At 43.0% G+C, this 27,356-nt stretch overlaps 1 protein-coding gene across 3 annotated transcripts in view; it reads left to right on the forward strand.

Moving 5' to 3' along the window:
- The window catches only part of epha3 (eph receptor A3), a 97,755-nt gene that overhangs the window by 44,484 nt on the left and 25,915 nt on the right, over positions 1 to 27,356 (forward strand). For 2 of the 3 annotated variants that reach the window (XM_061088217.1, XM_061088214.1), the window contains 6 exons: positions 9,105 to 9,260; positions 12,628 to 12,987; positions 18,716 to 18,840; positions 24,684 to 24,846; positions 25,435 to 25,540; positions 26,111 to 26,175. In XM_061088217.1, coding sequence (XP_060944200.1) covers positions 9,105 to 9,260; positions 12,628 to 12,987; positions 18,716 to 18,840; positions 24,684 to 24,846; positions 25,435 to 25,540; positions 26,111 to 26,175 — 975 coding nt within the window. The remainder of the gene's footprint in view (positions 1 to 9,104; positions 9,261 to 12,627; positions 12,988 to 18,715; positions 18,841 to 24,683; positions 24,847 to 25,434; positions 25,541 to 26,110; positions 26,176 to 27,356) is intronic. The other variant, XM_061088216.1, reaches the window with a different exon arrangement.

Here is a 27,356-nt window from a genome sequence, read left to right on the forward strand (position 1 = left end):
ATATACACTCACGCACACACAGTTTAGGGTAACAAAGTGATCAATAGGAAACTCGGACAGATACGTAATTGGGACAAATGAACTTGGAATTTTTCACAGGGGTTTGTGTGTGTGTGTGTGTGTGTGTGTGTGTGTGTGTGTGTGTGTGTGTGTGTGTGTGTGTGTGTGTGCGCGCTCGTGTTTTAGGACTGCATGCACCCTGCTTGTCCTGGATTTTCTTACTGACCTGGCTAATCTCTGGAGTGTGGAGGGCGTAGGAAAACGTTATTGCATCCTTGATGGATTCAGCAGGGAGTTGATCCATGCCTCTGCGTGTGTGTGTGTGGGGGGGCTCGTACGGTACTTGCCCTGTGTTTTGCCCCAGTTTATTGTCCTTCACGTTACAGCAGCTTTGCAGACGTACTATTGTAACTGCCATCCCTCTCCCATAGACACCTTAGCCTCACCCTGTAAAAATCAGTCAAATCCTTCTGGACAGATCTGAGATTTTCATTAGAGACACACATAAAAGGTAGATGCTTTATATGCAGAAGTATATGTTGAAAAATTGAATTTAATAATGCCCATTCCCCGCAATCTGGCTACATGTACTACACTGCAGAAGCTCAGCACACATTTGATGTATTCTATAGACATGTAATCATTTGCCCTTGAACCTAGGACGCCTTTTTTGATCGTAAAAGAGAGCAGCATTAAACAAGTAGAGGAAATTAAGTCTCCGGTTGTTTCAATCATCAAGGTTAGACCCGTGTATGAAGGCTGATATTTGCAAGTGTAAACATGAGATTCGGTGCAGTCAGCACACTGCGGCTCTGCTGCTCGATGACATAACATTATATCTGACTCGACATAATGTGGTTGGATTCTAAAGCGCCATTTTAGGCAAATCAGTTTTATCATTTCACAGTTCATGAAGCAAATAGGTTGCTTTAGGAAAAATAACTTGAAGCAAACACATAAACAGTGTTTGTTTTTTTAAGAACGAGTGTTTCTACCCGTTTTAGACTACTATTATTGTACACCTTCCTCCCCTTCCTCCTCCTCTACCTCCCTGTCCTTCCTCCTCTCTTTCACTTGACCTCATCCTCCTCCTTCAGCTCCCTTCATCTTCCTCAGCTTCCTTTTCATCCTCCTCTTATCCTGCTCATCAGGCTGCTTTATTATGCAAATCAGTGTTGGATCAAATCACTTAATTAAGCTTTACTGGGCCAATTTGTACACGCACGCACACACACACACACACGCGCGTGCACACATGCCAACTTTCTTTCACATAGACAGAAGCTGCTGGTGGTTATGCGGTTTAATGATCAGTATTCAGGCCTCACACACACAGACACACACAGACACACAGACACACACACACACACACACACACACACACAGTGCATCTCGGCAGCAGAAGAGTCTCTTTGAGTGCATATAGATAAACAGACTTGAATAGCAGGGTCTCTCCAGGCCGTCAGTCTGCAGTTAGCCTCACAGGATCCACTCTGGCCCTCCATTGCTCAGCTTATGAAGCCGAGAGCTCCATTTCTATGGCTGCTGAAAATGCAGCTTATGAGGTCACGGTGGAGATAAAACTGAACACTGGGGTCAGAAATTGATCTAGTGGCCCATTCTGAGCTCCTCAGTGTAAGCTAAATGAGCACAGCTGTTATTTCTCCTCGCACAAAGTTTATTCATCGGTTCATTTCCGTGATAAATTTGAACTCGGATAAAGTCCAAATAAAACAGGGAGCTTCAAACTGAACTTTGATTATCATAGGATCGGTAATGTCACATAGAAAAGAGAGAAATAAGGTAAGACATTATATAGATTTGTAAATACATATAAATTCCAGTTTCACGTGTGTCAGTGAGGAGCTCATTCTGTGAAACACTGCGATCATTCTGCTGAGATCGGAGCCTTTTCTCCTTTATCATTTAACCTTGATCTGGAGAGGGAGTGCATCCGACCATGTTGCAGCCAGAAGTGATGCATTTGAGTTGAGTTGAAACTACACAGGAACACTGATCTCCAACAAATCAACAAAGAAAGCATTATACTGCTGAGTAGCCGGTGTATCCCACCTGGCCCCTTGTTCCAACTCGTGCCGTTCCAACTCACGACTGAAACAACCACAATTTAAACTCATCAGTAATTACGACCTGAGGAGCAGCGGGCCTGTTACAGCCCTTTGTTTTGTTCTGATTAGCTTTGGCAGCTCTCATCCGATTCGCCTGAGCTGGATTATTTCTAAAGGTTCAGGTTGGACAGTTAATGTGTCACCCAGTTGATGGATACTGGCTCCAGAGGCTCAGGAGACTCGCAGATGTACAGACCGACGGGCAGAAAGAGAAAAGAAAAGCACATCGTTTGCTGACTCATGAATAAATTCCCATATGGTCCCGATGTGATTATCATGGCAAATGACGGAATAATTGAACATAAGAGAGATGGAATGCGTAGCAATTTGCCCCAAGACACAGCCTATCAATTTTGATGATTGCTTGCATTTACATTTTGCCAAAAAAAAAAAAAAGAGTTCATTTTATCGGGTTAAGACGTATTAGCTTCAACAAATTGATTGTAATTCTGCATAATGAATGTCTGTGTCACTCTGTGTGTAATACGGTCATGATTTAAAGCCTTCACTATCTCAATGGCTCTTTCCAGGACTCAAGAGCTTGTTATTGTGGATGTTATTTCTTGCAGGATGTTGAAAGGTATTGCAGACACCGTTAGGTCTGTATTGTAGCTGCTGCAGGGGCGGGTCCACAGGCAGGACCAGGGGAGGCACTGGGCCCTGCTGATACCTGATGGGCCCATGTCCTTTCAGAAGTCGTTAAAGAACAACTTTCAAAATATATTAAATAATGTGTGGGTTTAAATCAAAGCCATAGAGCTAAAACTAAACAAGGACTGATTTAAATGTGTACCTTACAGAGTGAATTCACATGGATGGTCGACATATAATTGGCCCGTTAACCCTTGTGGCCCCCTTGATGGCCCCTGATTACAAAAAATCCCAAAAATGGGACATTTTTACATTTTAATTTGAAATAAAAAATGTACCACATGAACTGTTGATGTTCATTGTAACAGCAATGTTGGAAATGCAGACATGCTTTTTATTCCTAAATATTTCACCATTAGTCAACAAAGTGCCCACAATATATTTGTACACAAACATTTTTATTGGACTGTGTAAATTTCCCACCAAACCGTCGCATGGTTCTGTAAAAGACTTTGACCTTTTTTCAGATTTCAGTAACTGGTTACTGGTTGGCCTCAGGCGTATTTCATGGCAGGGGGCGAGATGTTTACTGTTGCCATGTTTCCAGTAACATTACAAGTGGCTCCGGATAAGACCGCTAGCCAAATGCCTGAGCTGTCAAAGTAAATAACTTTTCCATTTCAAAGAGCGCTATACCAATTAAAGGAAAAGAAGGACGCGCTACAGAAAGGGAAGGGAAAAAGCCACAGAAAAGGAGTGGAGGAGGGAGGGCAGGATGGAGGGGGAGGCGGAGCCGGAGCCGGAGGGGGAGGAGAGAGGGAGTGAAAGTCATTGCAATCTTGTCCGATTTCAAAAGAAGGGAGGCAGAGGTGGTATGGAAACAGGAAATCAATTGTTATGTCCTTTTGATCCGGCTCTGTTTGTAACAAGACTGAACCTTGAAAACATGTGTGTGTGTGTGTGTGTGTGTGTGTGTGTGTGTGTGTGTGTGTGTGTGTGTGTGTGTGTGTGTGTGTGTGTGTGTGTGTGTGTGTGTGTGTGTGTGTTTGTGTGTGTGTGTGTGTCTGTGTGTGTTTATGTAATGGAGAGAGAACAAGACAGGAGACAGGAGCCTTGAATTAGGCTGACACACACAGAAAGAGGTCAAGGGCAGAGGTACTTTCCCACTTCCACAATGTGACACAGATCAATTTGCAGGTTAGGAGTAAGGTCAGGGGTCAAGAGGATGATGGTCGTGTGAGACGTGTTGATGCTGAGTTGAATCGTTTCTTTTCTGATGATTATAGTATATTCTAATAAAAGCTTATCTGTGCTTCTGATGAGATTCAGTGAATTTTAGTTTGTAATGGATTTTTGAGTGTAAGGTTCCTTCAAAGTAAGGTTTCCACACACTGTGAGCATGGTTATGTACTTAAAGTAATTAAATCATTGTGTCTTACTGTTACCAAAGCATTCTAGGCTCCATTTAAACAACCCTTGTCAATGGGTTCCATTCAGAAGAAGCATATCAAAATCTTATATCACACAGGTCAGGTCAGCTTTTCCACATATACATTCTGAAAAGAGAGGCTGCCTGCCACCACGGGACTGTCCAGCGGTCATGTTAATTATTGATGAGGGTCTCCTATGACCTAGACTATCGATTGAGCAAATTGCAGCCCCAGTTATTTTACAACCAACATATCATGTGGCGACTGGAGTTGCATGTGTGCATATACGTGTGTCTCTGTAATTGTGTAGCGCTGTTTAAAAGTGAATGGAGATATCGTGTGTCAGGCGTCATTGTGTAGAGAGTGGCTATATTTTGTTGTGCAGTGCAACACAAAGAAGTGTAACCATTTCTCAATTCTAGGGTTTGGTTCAGACCTCGATTTGTGACAGTTTGTAACATTGATATTTTCTTAATTTTCTGGTGGGGTTTTTATGCATCTGGAGATAATTACGCGAGCGGATTATTTACCAACGCTGTGATCTCTTGATCATGATTTGACCAAAACAGTCATGTACCACATGCAATTGAAAAACAGTAAAAGATTTTCCCAATATACAGTTTGATGGAATAATAACTCATTATTAAACTAGAGTTATTGTGTTGTTGTGCATGGTTCCATCATCCCATAATCACAATTCGAGTTTGTGGACGTTTTGAATGTATGTTTGTGTTTGAGTGTGGCTAAGTTGGCAATTTTCTGTCCGAAACTGACCGAGCCAGAGAGAAAATTAACCGAGCCCGACAGGCATTCTTCTTTGTTGTATCTGAACCCGAGCCTGATGTTTTCCATCATTACAGACAAATACACCGTAAATAATCCAGTAGACAGCCGGGCCAACGTGACCGAACCTGACCCAAACCAAATCACTTGAGACTTTTTTTCCGAACCTGGTCCCTCCGGCTAGAGTTGGTAGTTGGGTTTTATGTGGGATTGCCCCCTGGTGGCTGGCTCCAGTACAGATAGTCAGTTTAGCTTTAGCTTGTCACACATGAATGTTCAAGGGTTTATTTCTTTCATAAGTTTTGGTTTTACTTACGTATTTGATGCTATGAATATATAATATGGGTATAATATATAAAGCGGTGATCACAAAGGACTAGTTACAGTGATTTTTCCCTCAGGAGAACCTTCATTCTATTCTCTTCAGCAAATATTTAAATTTTCTCTGCATTTATCAAAGGCAGTGATGCTCTTGTGAATACACACGCATCATTTAATTAATCACACATACACTGTCATCTCAAGAGGTGATGTGTTTCCTCTCCTGCAGGACACACACACACACACACACACACACACACACACACACACACACACACACACACACACACACACTGCAGCTGAATGTCAGTGTTACACATCCCGGTTCTGCTCTAGATGAGGAGTTAACCTCCTGCGAGCCAAATCAGATTTTGCCATCAGTCTCTGTCAGAGCTGAGTTTTATTCTGGCAGACACACAAGCAAAAATAGGACCTTTATTATCCATTTCCAGCTCTTATAAAAATATTTTTAAAGGCTGTGGTCATGGAAATACAACTTATCACCACTTTGTCATGTGCAAAGCTCGTGCCGTAAGTGCAGCTTTGGTTATTAATTTTCACATTGAATGTTTACGAGATCCACCCTGAGCCTGATAAGTTTCACAGCTGTGTTATGCATTGAGAAGTACATGTACTTCTGACTTTCAAGGAGAAATATGGCTGTTTGTGGAGTGTTGACTTGTGAGAATCATTCATCCAAGTGTATAAAATGTTCAGTTCGTCCAGCAGGTGCAAAAAAGTCCTACTTAAAGGAAAACCCTGGTGAGGTTCTCTCTTTTTTCTTAATAACAACAAATTAATCCAACTAACTAAGTATCTTTGACGGAGCCCAGATAGCAAATGGATGTGGGCCACTTCAGGTGATGACTTCTGGCCTTCTTGTGGACTGACTAAAACGGATGTGAGCCAGTTGTAAAACTGCTTAATGTGGCCCCAATATGCCCCAAAACAAATGTAGACCTTTTTTTTGGCAAACATGTGGTGCTCTAGGCAAAGTGTAATCTAGATGTGAACCTAGTGCCCTTTCTGGTATATGGTGAATATCGCCCTTAAAGCATAAAACAAATTCGGGGACACCTTTGAGATTGGGGTTTACTTGTGGCCCCCAATCTGGCAAACAGTAGCAGACTCCCGAGTGCCACCATTCCAGGCAGTATGTAAGCCGGATGATAGTGTGGCAGTGTGACAATCTGGGCCAAATCTGGACCAAAAGAATGTTGCTATGTGGGAACCAAACACTTATTCAGCTCATTCCTCATTATGAACACATCAGTTAGCTTTACAGTTGCATGACAAGTCCCCCTCATTACAATGAAAGGGGGCAATGTAGTCTAATAGTCATGCGTTCTCTATTTCCTCCCCTTCCTGTGAATAACGTTTGCTAAAAGCTGCAATGCTCAGCTTCTGAAGGAAATTATTTAGCTTTCTTTCAAAATGAAAATACAACCGTAGGCTATTTGTGACCCATTTGCGGTTTGTCTTCAATAGGAAACTAATGGGCTTAGAGCTGAGTGCTTCAGGCTGATACAGGAGGTCCACGCTTTATTATTCACTTTACTATCATTTTTAGATAAAACACTTAACTCGATGTTATCGTTTGGTATTGAAAATTCTTGGCAACAAATATATGTGTATATCTCCGTAACTGATTAGTTTCTAGTCCTGAATGAGCGCGAAGCCTGGAGTTCACTCAAACTCAGCAGCTAAAGGGAAACAGATCCAGTTGGACCTGAGCCAAGTGGTCTAACAACCGGCCAATGCATACAGTGGCAGCACCTTTGTTTGGGGTTATAGCGGTGAACTGTTCTATGTCAGAGTTATATATGAATGGAGGGGTCAGATAAAGACCCACTCAGTCACTGGCATGAGATCAATATCATAAACGTTCCTCTGTTAATCCACATTTCTGTTCTATGCTGTTCTGCTGACCTAGCGGTTATCTCCGCCGCCTCCTTCACCCCATTGGCTGGGGGCGCTGGCTGTCACCTCTAATTTCCTGGTGTGTCCTCCAATCAGGGTGGTCTGTTCTGTGTGTGTCAGCACAGTGTTGTGGTTGTCGTTCCATCAGTGGGATCGTACAGGGGCTGTTTAAAGCCTGCTTCACATTCTATTACTCTCACACGCACGCTCACGTACACAATGCGGACTGGAGGAGCTATAGTGGAGTATTTAGTGCAGCGTGGGGACCTTGGTGTGCCAGTGTCAGTGATGGATAGGGCAGTGGTATCGGCAGTGTTGGCTCGTGCAGGAGTGTGTTGCCCACCACTGGGATCTGTCAGAGCCGTTCTGCTGAGCCCACACATTCTGCTGGGCGGCCGCGTAGCTGCAAGACATCTTTTTTAAATCGTGTGTCCGTGTGAATGAGAGAGAAAGAGAGACAGAGAGAGACAGAGAGAGAGAGAGAGAGAGAGAGAGAGAGACAGAGAGAGAGAGAGAGAGAGAGAGAGAGAGAGAGAGAGAGAGAGAGAGACAGAGAGAGAGGGGTTTTGTGCAACAGCTTCAGATTCCTGTATTCCTTTGTCCAGGTTCTAATAAATATTGAATTATATAAAATGGTCAATCATCTGAAGTCTGCTTTTGTCAGAGGGAAGCATGTGATTTGAAGTGAAATGCCGTATTGACTGAATACTGACATTCTGTCACACTTGTAAAATACTGTCTTTAATCCTCGGATCTTTGTTATTACCACCTCACCTAATAATTATCTGGATTATGCAAAAACTACTGAAATGACTTCTGAAATCCGTTGAGCTGTTGGACATGACCCAAGGAAGAAGACTGTATATAAAGATCGCTACTTCGTCCCATTATCCAGAAATGAAGCCAACGTATATGAAAACGCCACCATCTTGTGCTTTTGGAGCAAAAGTCAGTGCAGTAGTGATCAGCTCCCATCGATATACATGCTTCACCAATTGCAAGTCAGTTTAAACTGTCAGTTGTGACATTGCACAGTTTTGATAGCATCAAATAACTAATTAAAACCTAACTTACTGGAAACAACAGTGTAATAAGAACTACTTAAAATGTCACCAGTATTTAAAACATGTAGTTTGACTTTTTAAGTCCCATCAATCAATATGGAGGCAGCAGGGATTATGACCTAGCCTGCAGCCGGCCACTAGGGGGAAAGCGAGACACTTTGGCTTCACTTTTGGGAGCCGTCATGTCATGTCATTATGATAATAGAAAAAGGCGTTTAAGTGTTTATCAGAGTAGATTAGATGAGAAGGGATTGAACCTGTGATACATCAGACGAAAAAGAGCAGTTGAAACTAAATGGAAAGAGAAATTAATTCAGGAGTGAAAACCATGAAGAAAGTATTTTTCTCCTCATCCCCTGCTGCTCCTTGATCTTCCCCCTCGCAGAGACACACAAACACACTTGTGCGATGTGCGACACATAGGTGGTGTGTCGCCCTGCTCGCACAGATTGCAACAGTTTTGTGGTGAGTAGGAGTTAAAAGAGCTGCTGAGTGCAGATTTAATACCACAGATATTTAAAGAGAACAGCCCTTTTATCTGAGGGGACAATTTGCATTATTCATGCTGTGCCTTCTGAGGGATGGAGAGAGAGAGAAATAGAGACAAAGAGATTCCAGAGAATTATTGTTTTTTACCGGCAGTCGATGGATTCTTGTTACACGGACAGCAGATTTACACTCAGGCCTCTTCCTGCGGTTTCTGTGTGTGGATGTGTGTGAGAGCGAGTGATTGAAAACCACCCATATTTCTTCCCTTTCTCGCGCTCGTTGTCGGTGCTGTGAAGAGAGATGCAGCTATTAGGTGACTGTCGATGTGCTGCTTCAGCTCGATGCTCATGTTTCCGTCTGTGTCTCTTTGTCTCCAGTGTGCAGGGCGGGCTTCTACAAGTCCACGCTCGGGAACATGGAGTGTTCCAAGTGTCCGCCGCACAGCGTCTCCCACCACGAGGGGGCGCTGCACTGCGGCTGCGAGAAGAACTACTTCCGCGCGGAGGGCGATCCCCCCGCCATGGCCTGCACCCGTAAGTATGAGCGTGCATGAGCCTTTGTGTGATCGCATTGGGATTATCGGTTGATGAAACTTTATTGATATGTCATCTTTCAAACCTATCTGAAGCATTTCAAAGTGGTTTACAGGTGATTAACAAAAGGAAAGGAACTTGAGTAAAAAAACATTTAGATTTAGACTGATGAATACCGAATTAATCAATGTTACTTAAACAAAATAAAATATGATACATAACCTTTATCAAATTCATTAATATAGATAATAAAGCCATAAAAACATAAGCCACTACACAAAAGCCATACTAAATAGCTGGGTTTTTAATTAACGTTATAAAATATCAACATTTTATTATAAACTATAAACGTATAGACTAATTAAGTTTAGAAGTGTTAACCTTTTAATATAGCTGTGGTGTGAGTTATCTTCTTAGTCTCAGTCACCATACTGACCAAAGAAACCTTCTTATGTGGTGATGGAAGACTTTTCTCAGTAGCCCGTACAACATGCTACTGTCAATCAGTCTGATCACCTCATTAAAGAGTTGCTTAGCTGCTCTTAAATGTTTTTTATACTCTGTTCTGGTAGACACATATTGTTTGTCCTTGTAATTCCTATATAACAAAACCTTATTGTGTTGCACATGAAGCTGCATGACCGTAAAGATACTACCTTCAGTTTTATCCTGAGGCTTTTGTATGCAGAAGAAAAACATCTTACAGTGTATAATCCTATTGTGCAGGATCTCATTCACAGTTGGTTTCGACACACGTAATACAATTGAAGACTGTTTTCATGTGAAATAGCTTAATAATAGACAAAGACGGTTAACGTTCCTTAATTATTTGAAGGTCACTGAAGCGATGGCTGCCCGGGAACTCTTTATCACTTTTCCTACTCCCTACACGATTCCCCTTTGTCTCCATCTGATGCAAATGGTTTGCAGATGCAGATGCCTCCTGCAATCCGTCCAAGATGCATCCCCCCCCGTACAACTATAAATCACTGCAGTCCCTGATGTCAGATTATGGATACATCCGTTACTAAAGGGGCTAGGGAGGAAAAAGAAAAAAAGAAATGTCTTTGACTGTGCGAAGAACAGACGAAAAAATACAAATCGACGCCCTCAGCCATCGACAGAATCCTAATTAGAAAGACAGTCGTGGCAGGTCCCTGTCGTGATAATCTCCGAACCATCTTGTCAACGAGGCACATTTCCTCTCATCGAGACAGATTGAGCGACGCACGGGCTGCAAATGAATAGATAAGTTGTTAGAAGATAATGATCATGATTATCTCAGAGGAGGGACTTCACTGTTCGCGGTGTGACAGAGGTTGTTTAGAGTTGACTGGAGATTTTGGCAGGAAAAAATCTATAAGGCCAGGAAAATGAGAACACTAAAGTCAGAGAAAATGAAAAAATGCTTTCATCCGCGATGTGTTTCCTGCTGCATTTATCACGAGGCGTTCCTTTTAACAGCTGTCTTAACAGTGGATAAAGTTCGTCGGCTCCCCAAGAATTCATTTCCAGCAATTAAAACTGCATTAATGCATTCCCCTCCTCTCCACAGCACCGCCTCCAAATGATCACAAAAATGTAGAAAACTTTCCGGTCTGCCCCGCTGATCACCAGCATCACCGCGCCTCCCTAAAGACAATCAGTGCTTCTTTCAAATCCTAACGTTTCAGTGTCTGCAGAGATCTCCGGTGATAAGCAAGAGGCTGGAAATTGTCAATTACCTAAAGTCCCCTTTGTGTGCAAATGGAGATTACGGCTCAACCACGTCACACGTTACTCTGAGCGTCCATGCGTTATTGTGACAGTTGGAATGAGTTAGTGATCGGCTGCATGTGGACGTGTGCATGCATCTGCAGTGCAGGTAATATCTGATGTGGATTACAGGTCCCGAGACTTTGATGTGATCAGCGGTGGTGGATGTGTATCCGAGCCAGACGACTGTCAGGGGGAGATTACCATGAAGGAAAATGCACTCGCTCCTAACAGTTCACAGATTGTGGTTGACATATGGATTTTCTTAATATTAGATATATAAATATATAGTACATAATTTAATACACGGTTTCTTCTGAAGAGGCTTTTCCCGATGTGCGCCTATCAAAGGAAGGAAAAGGAGTCATCCTGTGTATGAGGAATAAGCAACAACACTGATCTTGATCTCAACATTATTTTTGATGTGTGTTGCTGAACTGGAATTCTGATGTTGAGTTAATGGTTGAGAAAATGTAATGATTACCAGGAGGTGGGTTTTATCCTGAGTGTGCTTCAGATCAGATGCTTGTTCTGAATCAAGTATTATCTTGACAGCAACAGGATGTCAGCTCCTTCTCCTTGATTTGGAAATTCCTGATGTGGCTGAGAGAAAAAAAATGCATGTTTTCTTGAGGTTGTTTTGTGATTATACTGTTTTCCTTTCCGGTGTGCCAAACATTTTTTGATTCTCACGCAATGAAATATGTCATGTGTGCTTAATTTCAACATTGACCATCAGCAGCACTGAGAGAAATCCTACCTGCATCAGTAGCCGTTTAACATATCCATAAAGATTTTACCGTCCTTGGCAGGCAAGATTGGTGACCGCCACCCTGGTTAAATTTACAAATTGCCTTCTGCATTTATATAAAGCAGTCTTAAATTAAGATTTGTTCAAATTGAGACTTGTGTGCTATTCTTTGGATTTCTCTCCGACATAAACACAGTCAAACAATATGATGCTGATTACAAAGGATGGGAGCTGGGCCTACTTTGGGAGTGAGAGTAAATTCTTGTCAAGTCAAACAAACTAGACAAAGCACTTTATCTCAACGCACAATTCAGTGAGAGCGTCTCGTTCTCTTTCCCTCCGACTCCTGCTCAACTCCTCAGCAGAGCTATTTGGCAGTTTTGTTTCGTCCTCTATGTAATTACAGTCATAGCTTTGATATAAAAATCTGGAAATATTCAGAGGGATCTGTTAGTAATTTTTACTTTTATATGTTGGTCTGACTTTGACACAGCCTCTTTTCTTTTCTGGAAGAGGATGTCATTTTCTTACTGATCCAAAAAGAGAGGGAGAACGAGTCATATTTTCTGTTACTGTACATATCCAGACTCATTATCTCAACCCTGATATTACCATAATCAAAACAGGATGACAGGGTTGGGTTTACATTGTGCAGCATTCAGTAGGATACATTTTTCAATGCAAATCTCAAATTTGTATTTGTATTTGTATTTTCAAGCGACTGTTATATCCTTTCTATGGTTCTACTCTTCACCTTTCTACCTTCTCATCCAATCCCAATCTCTCCTCCTATGCATTGAATCACCATCTCATTTTCTCGGCCGCCTCTCACCACATGTTCCCCTCTGCTCTGTCCACCAGGTCCTCCTTCAGCTCCTCGCAATGTGATCTCCTCTATCAACGAGACGTCGGTCATCCTGGACTGGAGCTGGCCGGAGGACACCGGCGGCCGCAGGGACGTCACCTTCACTGTTCTCTGCAAACGCTGCCGTGCTGTCGCGGCCAACGGCAGCAACGGCGGAACCATGCGCTGTGAGCCGTGTCGTAAAAACGTTCGCTTTCTGCCGAGAGCCGCGGGCCTCCACAACACCACGGTGACGGTGGGCGACCTGCTCGCTCACACAAACTACACGTTTGAGATTGAAGCGCAGAACGGGGTTTCACCTTCGGCACCCAAGATGAGGCAGTACGCCGCCGTCACCATCACCACCAACCAAGCTGGTAAGATGGCAAATACTACATGTAATAGTACATAATACTTCAATCAATACACAAAGAGATTTTAGCAAGTAAACTATTGAAATGGCTCATTCAAGTCAAAACATTATACTCTTTTGCATTTGAGGCCTTGGTGCGCTGGAAAGTCTGTATCAAGAAAAACTGAACTATGATACAAACTTTGTGTTCCTAAGTGTTTATATTGAAATAGTGACGAAAAAACAAGCTCAAAATGTTTATACCAAATCTCTTTCATAAATGGAACACCTCATGGGTCATGACTGGCATCTCAACCCTGAGTCCAGTTGAGGAACTCTGTAGCATCGCTCTCCTCCTCCTGTGCCTGGACAATCTCCTGCTGCCTCCTCCAAACGTGAAAAGATTATGAAAGACTACTCATGCATGAAAAAAGGATTTATCTTTCTCCCTCACCCTCTAATATTTTTTTCATATCATATGCTGACCTATAGTTTACATGCTCCAAACATGTGCACCCCAACCATCAGCCCTGGACATTTACAAGCCGATCCCAGGCCACTAATCTCTGGTTTGACGACCGGGATGGAATGTCTTCTTGCTTCATGCAAAGTAAAAAAAGAAATCCCATCTTTTTAACTGACACTTTTGATGCAAGGTTGGGCTTCTGAAACACCCGTCCAACTTTTCTACAAATATCTGTGCACGTATTCAGTCCTTGAAAGAATCCAAAAGGCGAAGGGAAGTGGCGATTTGAAATTCCAAGAGTGAAATAAATCTCACTGCAAAAGAAAAAGAGCCAAACCTCAGAAATACCTGACTCCAGCAAGGAATTCACAGAAAAGTCCCTCTGTAGTTCATCAGTTCATTCCCTCTCCCTTCATCTTCTCTTATACAGTTTATCTCTGTGTTTGTTATTGTGTGGCGGCAGCTCACCATTTTCTTCTGTTTACTTCTCAATCATTATCTCTACCTTTGGTCTTCTTTTTCCATTTCTCTCTTTGCTTGGACACAGGCAGCATTATTTCCACCGGATACTGTCCAAACCCAAACAACAGCCAGTCTCTCTTCGTGCGTCTGCACATTTTCTTTGTAGGACTCGATGTTCGAAGGGGATTTAGTGCTTGGAAGGGGGTTTATTGAGCAAAGGGAACAGATGTAGGGTTCACTCCCATGAGTTGTTAACAGCAAGGTCAGATTTACACAATCCATCATCTCAATGATGATAGGCACATGGCAAGAAAGTGTTTCTGGCTCCATATTCGTTCTGATTTGAATGCGATCGTGTGAGCCTGATGCGTACTTCATTTCCATCCTGCCTGTCTGATTCTAATCAGAGAAAAATCAGTAAAGCATTTTCAGAAATCAAGAAAAGACAAAGACAATGAATCACTCAAAAAAATCCCAGAACCAAACCTAATAAACTGACTATTACAATTGTAAAGAGGTTCAAACTCCATGCGTTATACTTCAAGTGTTGCTTTTATCTTTCTCCATGCATCTTGGAAGGAGGTGAAGTTGTGCAAGAAACCTCTACTCTCTCTGCCTCGATATTAAACAGTGTCACAGAAGTGTTCAGTTCTCAGAATAACTTTGCACTCCAAAGGGTGAGCTTAACAAAACTACTGCAGCTACAAGTGGGAGGAAGAAGTTGAAGTCTCAGCTTCCTCACAGATCACAGATTCCTTACTTTAACCGTTCAGAACCGTTCTCAGACATGAACTGTGGAAAATGTTCAGAAAAGTGGGTCCTGACATTTTACGGAGTTTGCCTTTCATATATGAAGATGTGAGATTGTCTGGGTCAGACTGCTTCACAACAACAAGAAAATGTCAGGAACATTCAGGGGAGGGGTTGTGTCTCTGAAGAGCGGAAGGAGTAAGGACGTGACGCTTAAATTCAGCTGCTGGACTCATGTGCTTTAGTTTACAGCACATCGACATTGGTCCGTTATTAACAAAAGCTCTTAAATCTCCTTGTCTTTCCATTCTGACATCCTCGTCTGTGTCTTCTTTGCATCGACACCCCCACTTGCTCACGACACTTTCCTTCTCACATGGGCTCACTTGGACATTATCTGGAGTTTTTACTCGAGGGATTTGTCAGAAAAGTTCCAGAAGATGTCGGGAGCAGCAGACTTGAAACATTTGTGTTCTCGCAGACGGCCTCATGTTGCTCTAATTAAGTGGAAGACGATGAAGGATGCACGCACTTCATCGTACATTTGTCAACCCCGCTAAAGACGAAAGCTGTCATGTGAAGACTATGCAAATTGTGAGAGGTTGCGTGTACACACAAACAGATGTCTGCTGTGTTTACCCTGGTGTCACCGATGGGCTGTATCGCAAGTGACAGGGACCAGACATGACCTCTTTAAAGTGACAAGACGAGAACGAGTCGTAAATATAGATGACGTGTGTGTGTGTGTGTGTGTGTGTGTGTGTGTGTGTTTATATATATATATATATCTATATATATAAAATGTCATGTGTCAGGCCTCATTTTGTCAAAGTGGATTAAAAGCTAAGTGTTTCACTAAGTTTTCCCAAAGTCTGCTGTGAGTTAGAATCATGATCTGTGTGTGATTAGGCATCGTGACTGAATATATATATTAGACCTGAAGACAGCTTATCAACACTAAGAGGCCTGCGTGTGCTCGGAATATTGCAAACCATCTGTATTGCTTGGATCTCGGCCCTTTACACATCATAGATCAATCCCACACACGCAATCACACACACACACACACATTGAAGCAGAAAAAAACATTCAAACCCACCTCTGTAACCACACACATTCACAGTCGTCTCTCTGACAAATATCTGTAGCCTGCAGCTGCACACTCTCCATCAGCCCGGAGAGTTTACAAGGATTTGGTATGTCAGTGTGCGAGCCCCACCCAACGCTGCACATTCTCTCTCTCTCTCTCTGTCTCTCTCCCTCACACACTCGCTCACACATACAGGTACCAATGGCAAGGCTCGTAAAAGCTGGATTAAGTATTTCCCTGGGAAGGAGCGCTGTGTCCTGGCACCGCTGTCAAGGTGCTGTCAGATAGCGCTGCTCCACCCTCCTCCTACCTCCTCCACCCTCCTCCTCCACTCTCCTCCTCTGCCCTCCGCTCGTCGTCATAACTACGCTAACAAGCAGATAACAGTGTTCTACATTTAAGAGTGTGGTCTAATATCAACAGGCTGATCTGGAGCTGAACTTGAGGAGAGGATAGTTTGTCAGGAGAAAACGCAGCCACCATAAATCCCTTCTCTCACCTGCTTTCACCTGCTTATTGATGTGACTGTCAGGTTTACAGTGACCATGAAGACACAGAGAGGAGCGTTCGTCTAGTTTCTGCCACCTCATCAATATTTTATCCTATGAATCAATAATGTCTTCCCACAAAGTCTGGAGGTGGTGATGGTCAATAGCTGTGAAGTCCAAGAATATGTGCAAAGAAATGTGTAAGATTGGGAGATGAGGGAAAGATGAGTGGAAATTGAGAATGGGCATGTTTTTGTATAAGCTAGTCTGTAATTCAATCATTATCATAAATGAATTCATGTATTAATATAACATAAACAGTAATTGCATTGCCAACCTCACTTCCAATGGTTCACCAGTGTTGTATTGGAGAAATAGATGCATTCCAACAGCTGCATCATGCCCCTCACGTCACAGGTGAATGACGCTGAAGGCCAGTTTTTAAAGGGCGTTATGGGCCTGGTTTACTGCATCAGTTTTACAGTCAAACTACGGACAGAGGGCGAGAGAGGGAGAGAGTGACAGCAAGTGAAGCGCTCGCCAATAGACATGCACAGAGAGAGAGAGGGGGGGGTGGGGGGAGGCAAGAAGAAGGAACGGGAGGAGGAGAGGAACTTGAAGCTGCCTCCGAGCGGCCCAGACACAGTAAATCATTACCACCATAAACCACAGAGCCAATAAAAAGCACAGCCTCACCCGGCTATCAGAACCAGAGGGAGAGGAGGAGAGGAGGAGAGGAGGAGAGGAGGAGAGGAAGAGCAGGGGGTATAGAAACAGATTCTCCCCATCTGGATTCATTACAGAAGAAAAAATAACTTCCCACGGAAATACACACACGGGTGTATGCACGGAAAAAGTCGCAAAAAAACCACGCGCACACACGCACAGGCGCACCATGCAGCCATATAATCACAATCAAGAAAGGCTCGAACATTTCAAAGACAAACATGTTTTTTCCTGTGGTCTAATAAAATTAAAAGTCGATGCCTCAGATGCCGGGTTGGCCCCGGAGCTGCCTGGCAATTAGAGAGCAGTAAAAAAGGGAAATGAGAAAGGGAGTGAAGAGCGAGAGACAGAACGGAGGGAGGGGTACCGGGCTTGATAGAGGGAGGGATGTGCTGAATTACTAGATTGGGACCATGTGAACTCCCCGAGGCTGAGCAACGCATGGATGAAGGATTGGCGAGGAAGATTGGCGAGGGAGAGCGCACCAAACCGAAAGGGATGGGGACAGCGGAGAGAGAGAGAGACAAAGAGAGAGAGATAGAGAGAGAGAGAGAGAGAGAAGGAATGGGAGACAGCGTGAAGGGTTTCAAATTGAAAAGAAAGCACTTTTTCAAAATGCAGTGGAACAATGGTCACTACAGTAGCAGACAAACCACTGATCTCTGTGGAGAAATTGCTTCTTAAGGAATAAAATCGGGAACTGTGTGAAACTGAGTGAATGTAAATGAATGAATGGGAGTTTCATATTCTCACCAGCTCTACAGAGGGTTAAGGTGGTAACCAAGCACAGCCTTGTTTTCTTTTATTTTGATGAAATTGGCCAGTGATTCCTGCCAGAGATTACCGCTCAAATTTGACCTGGCAGACTTTACTGTGCTGGTTATTACTGCTTATACTGGAATTTATCTTCGTAAAACGATAGGAAGACAGAATTCTTTTTTAAATGATTTATTCTGGAGTTAAAATATGAGTAATCTGGTGCAGGAGGTCATGTCAGGTAAAAATATGATTACTTTCATGTGGTTTTTGAAGAACCCTCAGGAGACAAGTGGATAAATATCAGTATAGAAAAGGAAAAGATGGAGTGTGGAGGTGACAATGTTACAAATAAAGGGATAGTTCAAGATCATACACTTCACCCACCCCTCCATCGGCAGAGCATGGGTAGATAATGAGTGGATTTTACATTTTTCGAGGAACTATTTCTTTAAGACTTTTCAGTTCTCTCCTCAGACCTTGTTCCAAACCAACTGACCAAAATGTATCCAGGCCAATAGAGGTGGTCTCAGTCCGGATTAAACTGAACTGTGTTTTTTTTAGGACAAGTTAGGACACATGTATATAGCTCACAAAAGTCTTTTGTTTGCTCCCTGGTGGTGACGAAGATCTGAACCTTGGTTTGAACATTCAGGTGTTCAAACTGGATTCACACATTTCTTTTCTTCTGATGAATTGAAGCTGAATCCTCTGGACCGAGCCCTTTTCGCTGTGTTGCTCAAACAGTGGTGAAGTGCAGATATCTCTGAGTCTGTGTGAGTGGATGGAGACTCGAGCCAGTGTTTGCATTAGTACACATTGTCTCGTCCCGAGCAGCAACCCTGGCCCACAGACTTTAATGTGGCCCCACTGGGCTTCAGCTAAATAAATTAGGCTTACAGGAACCATTGACAATTGCTAGGATGCAACACCGGGGCCTGAACTTCCACTGAACCTCGGTACAAAGGAGCTGACACTCTCTCTCCCCCTCCCTCTCTCTGTGTCTCTCGTCCAGCTCCATCTCCGGTAACAGTGATCAGAAAGGAAAAGACGTCTCGAAACAGTGTGTCTCTGTCCTGGCAGGAACCAGAACGACCCAACGGCATCATCCTGGACTACGAGATCAAATACTACGAAAAGGTTGGTGCAGAATATGTCGCTGATAAAATGTTTATGTGCCTTTGAGCAAGGCAGCATCATAACCTGCACATATAAAAGGAATAGTTCAACAAGTTTGATGAGAAGGCTGCACTGTGTATCTTGTACATAAGGCCACTCCCAGCATTCCTACCACATACAACATGTTAATTAGTATGCTTCAGACTTGTTATGTCTGGACCGAGCAACGCTAGCCATTCTCACCCGTGGATATTTATTAAGAAGAACCAGATACTTCTGTTCCAAAGACGGTGATGCATTTGTTCCTATGAAAATTGCTCAATGGGCTGAAAGAGTCTTGGCAGGCTTCCTGAGGTTTGGGGTCTCGAGCCGGTAGCAGGTGCTCGCTGGAGTCGGTCCCCAGCTGAGCCAGGTGAGAGAGCACACGTCCAAACTCTCCTCCGGCCGAGCAGTCTCACATCCTGTCGCCTCCCCACACGTGAATCTATAAAGTAGTGGAAATCTTTTCATCAAACTCCAGCCAGATAAAAAAAAAGAGAAAAATATTCTTTATTACTTTAAGATCAGAGTTGCTTTTTTTGCTTTCCATGTGTTTAATGTTCAAAGCCAAAAGTCACACTACAACAACACATGTTGATACATTGGATTAGAAAAATGTTCAAGAGTTTGGGCTTTAGTTAAAAAGTATTTGGAAATGGGGGAAATGGGGTTTCTCACTTTCAGATGCCAGGACTATTTTTTCTTTCTTCCAAAAACCTCACATCATATTTTTCTCTCGTTTTTTCAGATTTTATTTTGTAACCTCCTTTTTCTTATTTCCTTTCCTATTATCCTCCTCTCTCTCCTAGCTTCTCTTCTTTCCCCCCCTTGTATATCTTTCTGCATCCCTTTCCATTCCCCTGCCCCTACCCTCCGTCCCTTTGTTTTTTTTACCTCGCATCTCCCCTCTGCACCTCTCCCTCTATCTTTCATCCTGTCCTCCTCTCCCCTCTCCTCCTTAATGGAGACAAGTTTTATGGCAGACAGTAAATGCGTCTGTGGGGTCTCTCATTCCTCTGTGAGGGAAATTAGTGCAGAACGAATTACACTGGCTTTCAGCACCAACGCTGTGCTATGGCTGACATTTGATGGTGAAATTAGCCGTGGATGCAAGTTTAATCACACTGGCAGATTCAGTGTGTGTGTGTGTCACGCGCTTGTGTGTGTGTGTGTGTGTGTGTGTGTGTGTGTGTGTGTGTGTGTGTGTGTGTGTGTGTGTGTGTGTGTCCAGGATCACAGTTTGCTCGAATGCCAACAGTGGCCCCTAATCTCTTGATTAGTAGGCCGACAGAAGCTGTTTCCTCTCTAAACTCTGTTCCCTGCTCAGCCATCCTTACCTAAGATGTTAAAACAAGGCCGGAAAACAGCGACAGGAGAAGTTAATGGCTGATACCAGGTCAGAACTCACTGCAGGTCCCAGCAGTGTGGTTTCCCAGTCGCACGCACACATGCTCACCCGTCACGATTGTGTGTATCAATTCATAGAGTCTCTGTGACAAAACGTCGGGCATTTGTACTGATCTCTGTTAATCACATCACATCTCTCAGGAATTAATGGAGACACACAGAGACAGACCCACAAACACACACACACACACACACACACACACACACACACACAAACCAGGTTCCCAGACGATTCTCCACAGCAGCCATACATACCCAGGGATTTCAAACCCCGGACAAAGGGCTCTTCCATGCAGAAGAATAAACTGGGACAACCAGGGGAGACCCCCATCCCAACCCAGGGCAGAGGCCTCTTCGTGTGGCAGGCGGAGGGACGCTGTCGGCCTCTGGCATGCCAACGATCAAGGCCATAGGAGGACAGGAGTTTGAGACCACACCATTACTCACTTATGAGACAGAGAGAGACTTCCATATACACACGCAGGCATAATTGCAAGCACACACGAGCAGGAGGTTGAAACTGTGCACAGCCCGACCAAGATTAAAAGACAGAGCTTTTAGTAAGATGTTCAGATTTGCAGCATCAGCAAGGCTATAAGCTTTTCTGTGTTTGCGGTTTTCTCCGTCTGTATTTACACAAGTTTAACGCACACATACACAGCGTGTATTATCACGTAATCCAATCGCAATTTACCAATAACTCTAGGTCCTCTTACAGTAGAAGAGGGAATATTTTGCCAACAACCACACAACATCACTCAATTAAAAGTACTTTCATCGTAGATGGAAAACTCAGTGGACTGCTTTTTTTTTACTGCACATGCATTTCAGTATTCAATAGAAAGCAGGAGTAAGCAGGAGACATTTTAAAAGTTGAGAACAATAATATTCTTTAGTAATTTTGATGCAAGTCTGAGTTTGCAGCCAGCTATGCAAACCCAGATGTATGTGCACATAATTCGTTGAGCTTTTGGAGGCCACGTGATTATGCCTGAAGTATTAAAAAGTTAGCATCATGAATAACATGTCATGGCAGCCATTGTTTGTAAGTTCTTTAAACACTGAAACATTTTCAAAGTTTCCATTGGAAGCAGGAAGTTGGTTTATTATACCACAGAACTCTGAGTGAATGCACATGGAACTAGACTGACACTCAGTAAACTGCATACCTTCCCTTATGAAACCACTTTTAAATTCCCTCTATCCAGATTTTTTATTTAGATATGCACCAAAGTACATTCACTCATAATTATCAGAACCTTAAACATGCCTGATTATTTTTCTTCAACAATATCCATGAATTATTCTCTGAGAAATCAACCAAAATGTGGAAAAATCTAAATCTGACAATGAAAAAAACCTTGATCCGCATCAAGTCATGCCCCACCCCTCTCCTATTTTTCACTGAATAAAATAGGAAATAATAGAAATATTAGAAATAGTACAGTGACTTAAATAGAGGAAAGATCTTATACAATAAGGTCACTGTACAGTTATAAATACCTTCTAAACTATTCCCTAAAAAAATGGTAAATTCTGATGTTATAAAACTAAATCAGTATTACTATATTTTTGTTATACTTAAGTTCCTGTTAATACCATCTCCACATATATATTCCATTTAATCTCGTTAGAAATGCATCTGAGCAGTTTTTAATACACAGTTATGATAATCATGGTATGTTACAGCACATTTCACATTTTGGGCTGGAGCTGAAATTTTGCAGATGTCTACTGAAGTTGTGCTTATGTTAACGATGAGGAGGTTCATGATATCAGTAGCCGAGATGGGACTTGCCAGGAAAACCCACTGCAGCTCTTTTTCTTTTCTAAATGAAAACCCACCTAACCATGTGTTTTGGCTCCGGCTCTGCCCACACAGCTCTTTTCCGCCAGCGCATACCGCCGTGCCACACGGTCATGAAACCAAAGGCCCGAGTGTCTAAACTGTTCGGGCTGTGCACTTCCTACGCGTCCTATATATGGGAATTCTTACAGGGCACGTTTGCTTATATTCCTGGGAATTTCCAACCCGAAAAGATTCCTAGAAGAAAAAGAAGAGTAAGAAGAAGAATAAAAAGAAGAAGAGAGGGGCTTCATCTCTGAAAATTCCTGGCCAACTGTATGATCTTCTAAAGGTTAAAGGTCGCTATGCAGCCGATAAGGCATTTAAGAGCACTTTGTTGGAATAAACTTCTAGACTGTTTTTGCATGTTTTATCACCTCAATCTAAAAAGCAGATGGAGAGAGAGAGAGAGGGAGAGAGAGAGCTTTAATTCGGGCTCTTTATTTAGTCTTACATGGAAGGAATGCTGGCTGAAGCACTGTATTTACAAGACTTCTGCTGCACATCTCCTGTTTGTGGGTCCGTGTGCGTTTTCATCTGTGACTGTGTGTGAATGTGTGTGTAATACAAGCTATAATTTTCTACAGCCTTGTTTACGTTATCAAAGCAGAACGCCTCGCAGAGGCCATATTAAATTCTAGCCGTGCGCTGGCCAGACACACACACACACACACACACACACACATACACACACAATGGGATATTCCACAATCACACGGCTTGTCGGGCTGCAGCGTTCGTAGAGGAGAGGTGTCTGACCCGTGTGTCGCTCTCCGTGTCTCTGTATCCCCCCCGCACACAAATGCTTGTGCCGTAACACCTGTGTGAGATTTCCAGGGGGCTCGCACACCGTCCTGTGCGCCGGACTGCAACAAGTCCCGAGCAGATTTATAGTTGCGCTGAAGAGTTGTCTCAGGGCAGGTCTGGTGTATCGGTTACCTCCTCACACACATACCAGTTTAAAAAAAAGCTTTGTGCGCCATAAAACTCTGATCCACTCCATTAGTGGGCGTGAAGTTTCTCTTGGACGCTGCCTGTGCATGTGTGCATGTCCGTGAGTGTTTATGCCGTAGCCTTTAACAATGAGCGCCTGTTAATAACCGGGGGTCTATAAACCGAGGATTTCACTCTGCCCGGACATGGCACACATCGGCCTTGAATGGTTTTTATGAGCCTTGGCTGTGTTGCAAAACATGTAGCTCATTTTTAGGATTGTTGGAGTCATCCCTAGTAGGTTGCCTGAAAGATTTAAGATCAGCCTTGCCCTATTTTTTCTCCTGCTTGACAGTTGGTTTCATAGAACTGAGCGTAGCGTTAATACGACTGCAGGCCTGGAGGGCTCGGGCAGGCCCGGCACATTTAGCTGTGGACAGTTCAAATGGGCTGTGAGGCTCAGACAGGGGAACGTGACATTTGTTGACATTTGTGTTCGCGACATAAATTACCCTCTAAATGGTGAGTTTCATCCCCCTGCAGATTCATCTCACACAGCTCGGCAGTAACAGTGTCACATCTTTATTTTGTATTTTATTTCATTTCATGTTATTTGATGTGCCAGTGGTGCATTATGTTACCCAATCCATCACAATGTGAATCTTCTTGGCAGTGATGGGTTACATTGATCTATATTTGCCACGTTTTAACTGTATTCAAATGTATTCATTTATTACGGTTAACATTCTTTTTAAGCACATTTCAAATCCATGTTAATTGAAATTGTTCTCTTACAAAAAAGTAAAACAAATATATTCAAGTATATCATAATTTATGTTTTTGCAGTATTATGTATAATAATATGTTTGTTAAATAAATTGTGTGTAATTCACCAACTAGTGTTTAAATTGCAGTAAATATGCAGGAGCTGATCCAGGGGCGGGGCTGGGGGGCACTTACCCCAGCTGAAATCCGATTGGCCCCTAAAGTGCCTTAAAGTTGTTTTTTCCTTAATGAATCACTCACTAGTAATGCTAACAATTAATATTAGAGTTTACACAATGTGCTTGAGCAAGGAACAATCTTCAAAATAAATTCAATGAAGCTATAGAGCTAACAGTAAATTTTTCTATGTGGCCACTTAAAAAAATACAAGAACCGCCACTGTAAAAATGTACTTCTCTAGCAGATGATTCTGTTCAACAATATTTAAAATCCCAACAACATGACCTGATTGGATCCTCCTATTTTTCTAACTGAAAACTGGTCGGGCTACTCTCTGTCTGCTCTCCTCTGCATCGACCTGCTGCCCTCTCGTCTGTTCTGCTGCTTTCTCCTCCTTCCACATCTGGAAGCAATGTGAAAAACGCAGACCCGGTGTGTAAATCCTGCTGTTGCTTTATCAGTGGAGATCAGTAGGAGAGAAGTCATAAAATATAAAGGGCATAACTCATCAGATTGGGAGAGAGAGCTGCCAAACGGGCCGGTGGTGTTGATGTGTGTAAGTGTGTGCGTAAGTGTGTGTGGGTGTGTTATATTCAATGATTGTCCCAGAATGTAATATTTTCAACACAGCTTTTTCACCAATATCTGATCCCTCTCTTTGTCCGTCTTGGTCTTTGTCCTTCTTGTCTTACAGGAGGAGCATGAGACCAGCTACACCATCCTCCGTGCACGTGGCTGTAATGTGTCTCTAAACGGACTGAAGCCCAACACTGCCTACCTGCTGCAGATACGAGCTCGCACCGCCGCGGGATACGGAGCCAGCAGCCCCAGCTTCCAGTTCGAGACCAGCCCTGACTGTAAGCTCAGAACACACATACACCGCGGCATATTGAAAATATGTTGGGTTTGCAGATTAGATGTGAGGCCAATGCTTGTCCCTTTATATAAAATATTTAATAAAGAATAGTGAGATGCTGTTGCCATTGTGAAACCACGTGAAGTTTTTGCCCTGCAGTGGTTCAGAGGAGGGTCTTTGTGTCCAGTGGTCTAATAACTCTTTCTAAAAATGTTGTTCTCAGGGTAGCAACAACGTCACTGTGATCATTTTTCCATGAAACTGGCCAAATTGAAATATGTTTGCATTTACTGGCGCAAAATATCAGATATTGTGGCAGCATAGTCTAACTTTTACAGAAGTGTTGCCTCCATAGTGTTTAAACTTCTGAGTTTAATAAACTTCTCATGTGGTCTTTATTTTTTGAATGCTGTTACGGGCATTTACAAAAACCTTCTAAGAGTTAGTCTGTCTAAATAAGTACGTCCAGATCAACTGTAATGTGCTCTTATACTGAAATTAAAAATGGTGAAGGTAGATTGTAAGGTAGCTAATATTTTTTTAATGGATATATGGATTAATTTGCTTTCTTTGCTCTCTGTCTTTCCAGCAGCCTTCTCTATCTCCAGTGAGAACAGTCAGGTGGTTCTGATCGCCATCTCCTCTGCCGTGGCCATCATCCTGCTCACCGTGCTGCTCTACGTCCTCATCGGCAGGTCGGTCCACCGCCCGCTTGACTCCAGTCCAAATGTCGTCTCTTCCAATCACAGCAATAGTTCTGCCCTCATCAGTGTTTCATTAAAACTGATTGTTTATTTTGCTAAAATAACAATTTACCTGTAAACACCACATAGAACTGGAGAAATGTAATTTACTCAATATGCCTTATGTAGTTCTTGTAAAAACACATTGTAAGAGATGTATTAGGTAGTGTGTTCCAGAGGAGAAAACAAAGAATTGTGTGTGTGTGTGTGTGTGTGTCTGTGCTTTTGCTTGGGCCTTGCCGTTGTGTGTGGCTAAAGTTGGAAGTCAGTACTGTTCAGAGAGAGTATAAATCCATGGCTCATTATAAGACTTACTGATCCTCTCTTGGCTTATAAGAGCTGGGATTACACACACACACACACACACACACACACACACACACACACACACACACACACACACACACACACACACACACACACACACACACACACGAAGAGTTCTCGCCCGCCTCCAGGCAGGGCCACATCTTATTGGGATATATGGCACTATTTCTGACCCCTCTCTGTTTGGATTGGCAGGTTTTGTTGCCACAGCAAATCCAAACATCCTGATGAGAAACGACTGCACTTTGGCAACGGTCACTGTAAGTATTAGTTCTCCCCAGGCCTGCTTCAACCCATCCCCTCTGCACTGCACCGTTCACTGAGTCAGAGAGCGGAGGTACAGTTTGTGAGTGACGTTCAGGGGGGATGTCTCTCTCTGAGCATTTCTCACACCACTACACCAGCCGCTGGTTGTTTTAGAGCTGATCCTTCCACGCTTGAAGTGGTTCCCCCTCTACCTCAGTTGGTTTGGTCATATGAGAGGACTGCAGTCGGACCGAGACCATATTGAGAAGGAGGTTTCTCGGTCCATTTGCAAACCAATCCGCGAGGCTTCACTCGGAAAGGCAACAAGTTCAGACGGTTCCCCTGGCCAGCTGCAGCGAGTGCTGAGAATTAAGGTTTACATGACCCCTAATTATGGGGTTTACCCCGGAGGAAAGTCATCTCAGCTGATGCACATCTGACCAGTGATGAAAAAGCTTCACTCATATGATGACGTAAAGATAGTTTTCAATGTAAAATTTGACCATAGTGTAAAAAAGCCAAGGAAACAGCTTGATAGCCTTATGTGGTCCAAAACAGGTTTAAAAAAATGTTCCTCACACTTTTTTACTTGTTCTGCTTTATTCATATGTGAAGTGTTATTTACTGTCTACCACCTTTAACCTTGACCCAGCCCCACAACTCCCCAGGCACCGCGCAGCATCTGTCCACTCCTTCATGAATAGTTAGGATGGGTCAGAGGCAGAGCATAAAAAACTCCACGGGGGGATCATAAAGCAAAACTTTATTACTTAGAGAATAGATTCACGTTTTTTTCAAGCCTGTCTATAAAGAATACTCACATGGCCACGTTTAGTTCTTTGGTCTAATCTTCCATCTGTAAAGCAACCAAAGCCGTAGTCTTCTTTGTGAGCATGATCTAATTCTTAAGTTCAGCCAAAGCTAATATAATATTATCTTGGACACGTCACTTGGGTCTTTTTTCTTAGTTACTGTTTGTGTTTGTATCACAGATCGGCTGCGTATAAACACGTGTGCATTTTTAAAACTGAGATTTACTGAAAGACGTAAAAGCTGTTTTACTTAGGAGCTGCTGTTTATCTAACACGTGATTTACTGCATCAACTGCTTCCTGTTAAAATCCCATCATGATCCAGTCTACACCAAAACTCACAAATTCAGACTGAGGGAGGATTTTCATTCAAGTGGATACTTG

This window comes from Limanda limanda, chromosome 16 (assembly GCF_963576545.1).
Source record: "Limanda limanda chromosome 16, fLimLim1.1, whole genome shotgun sequence".
Classification (NCBI taxonomy): domain Eukaryota; kingdom Metazoa; phylum Chordata; class Actinopteri; order Pleuronectiformes; family Pleuronectidae; genus Limanda; species Limanda limanda.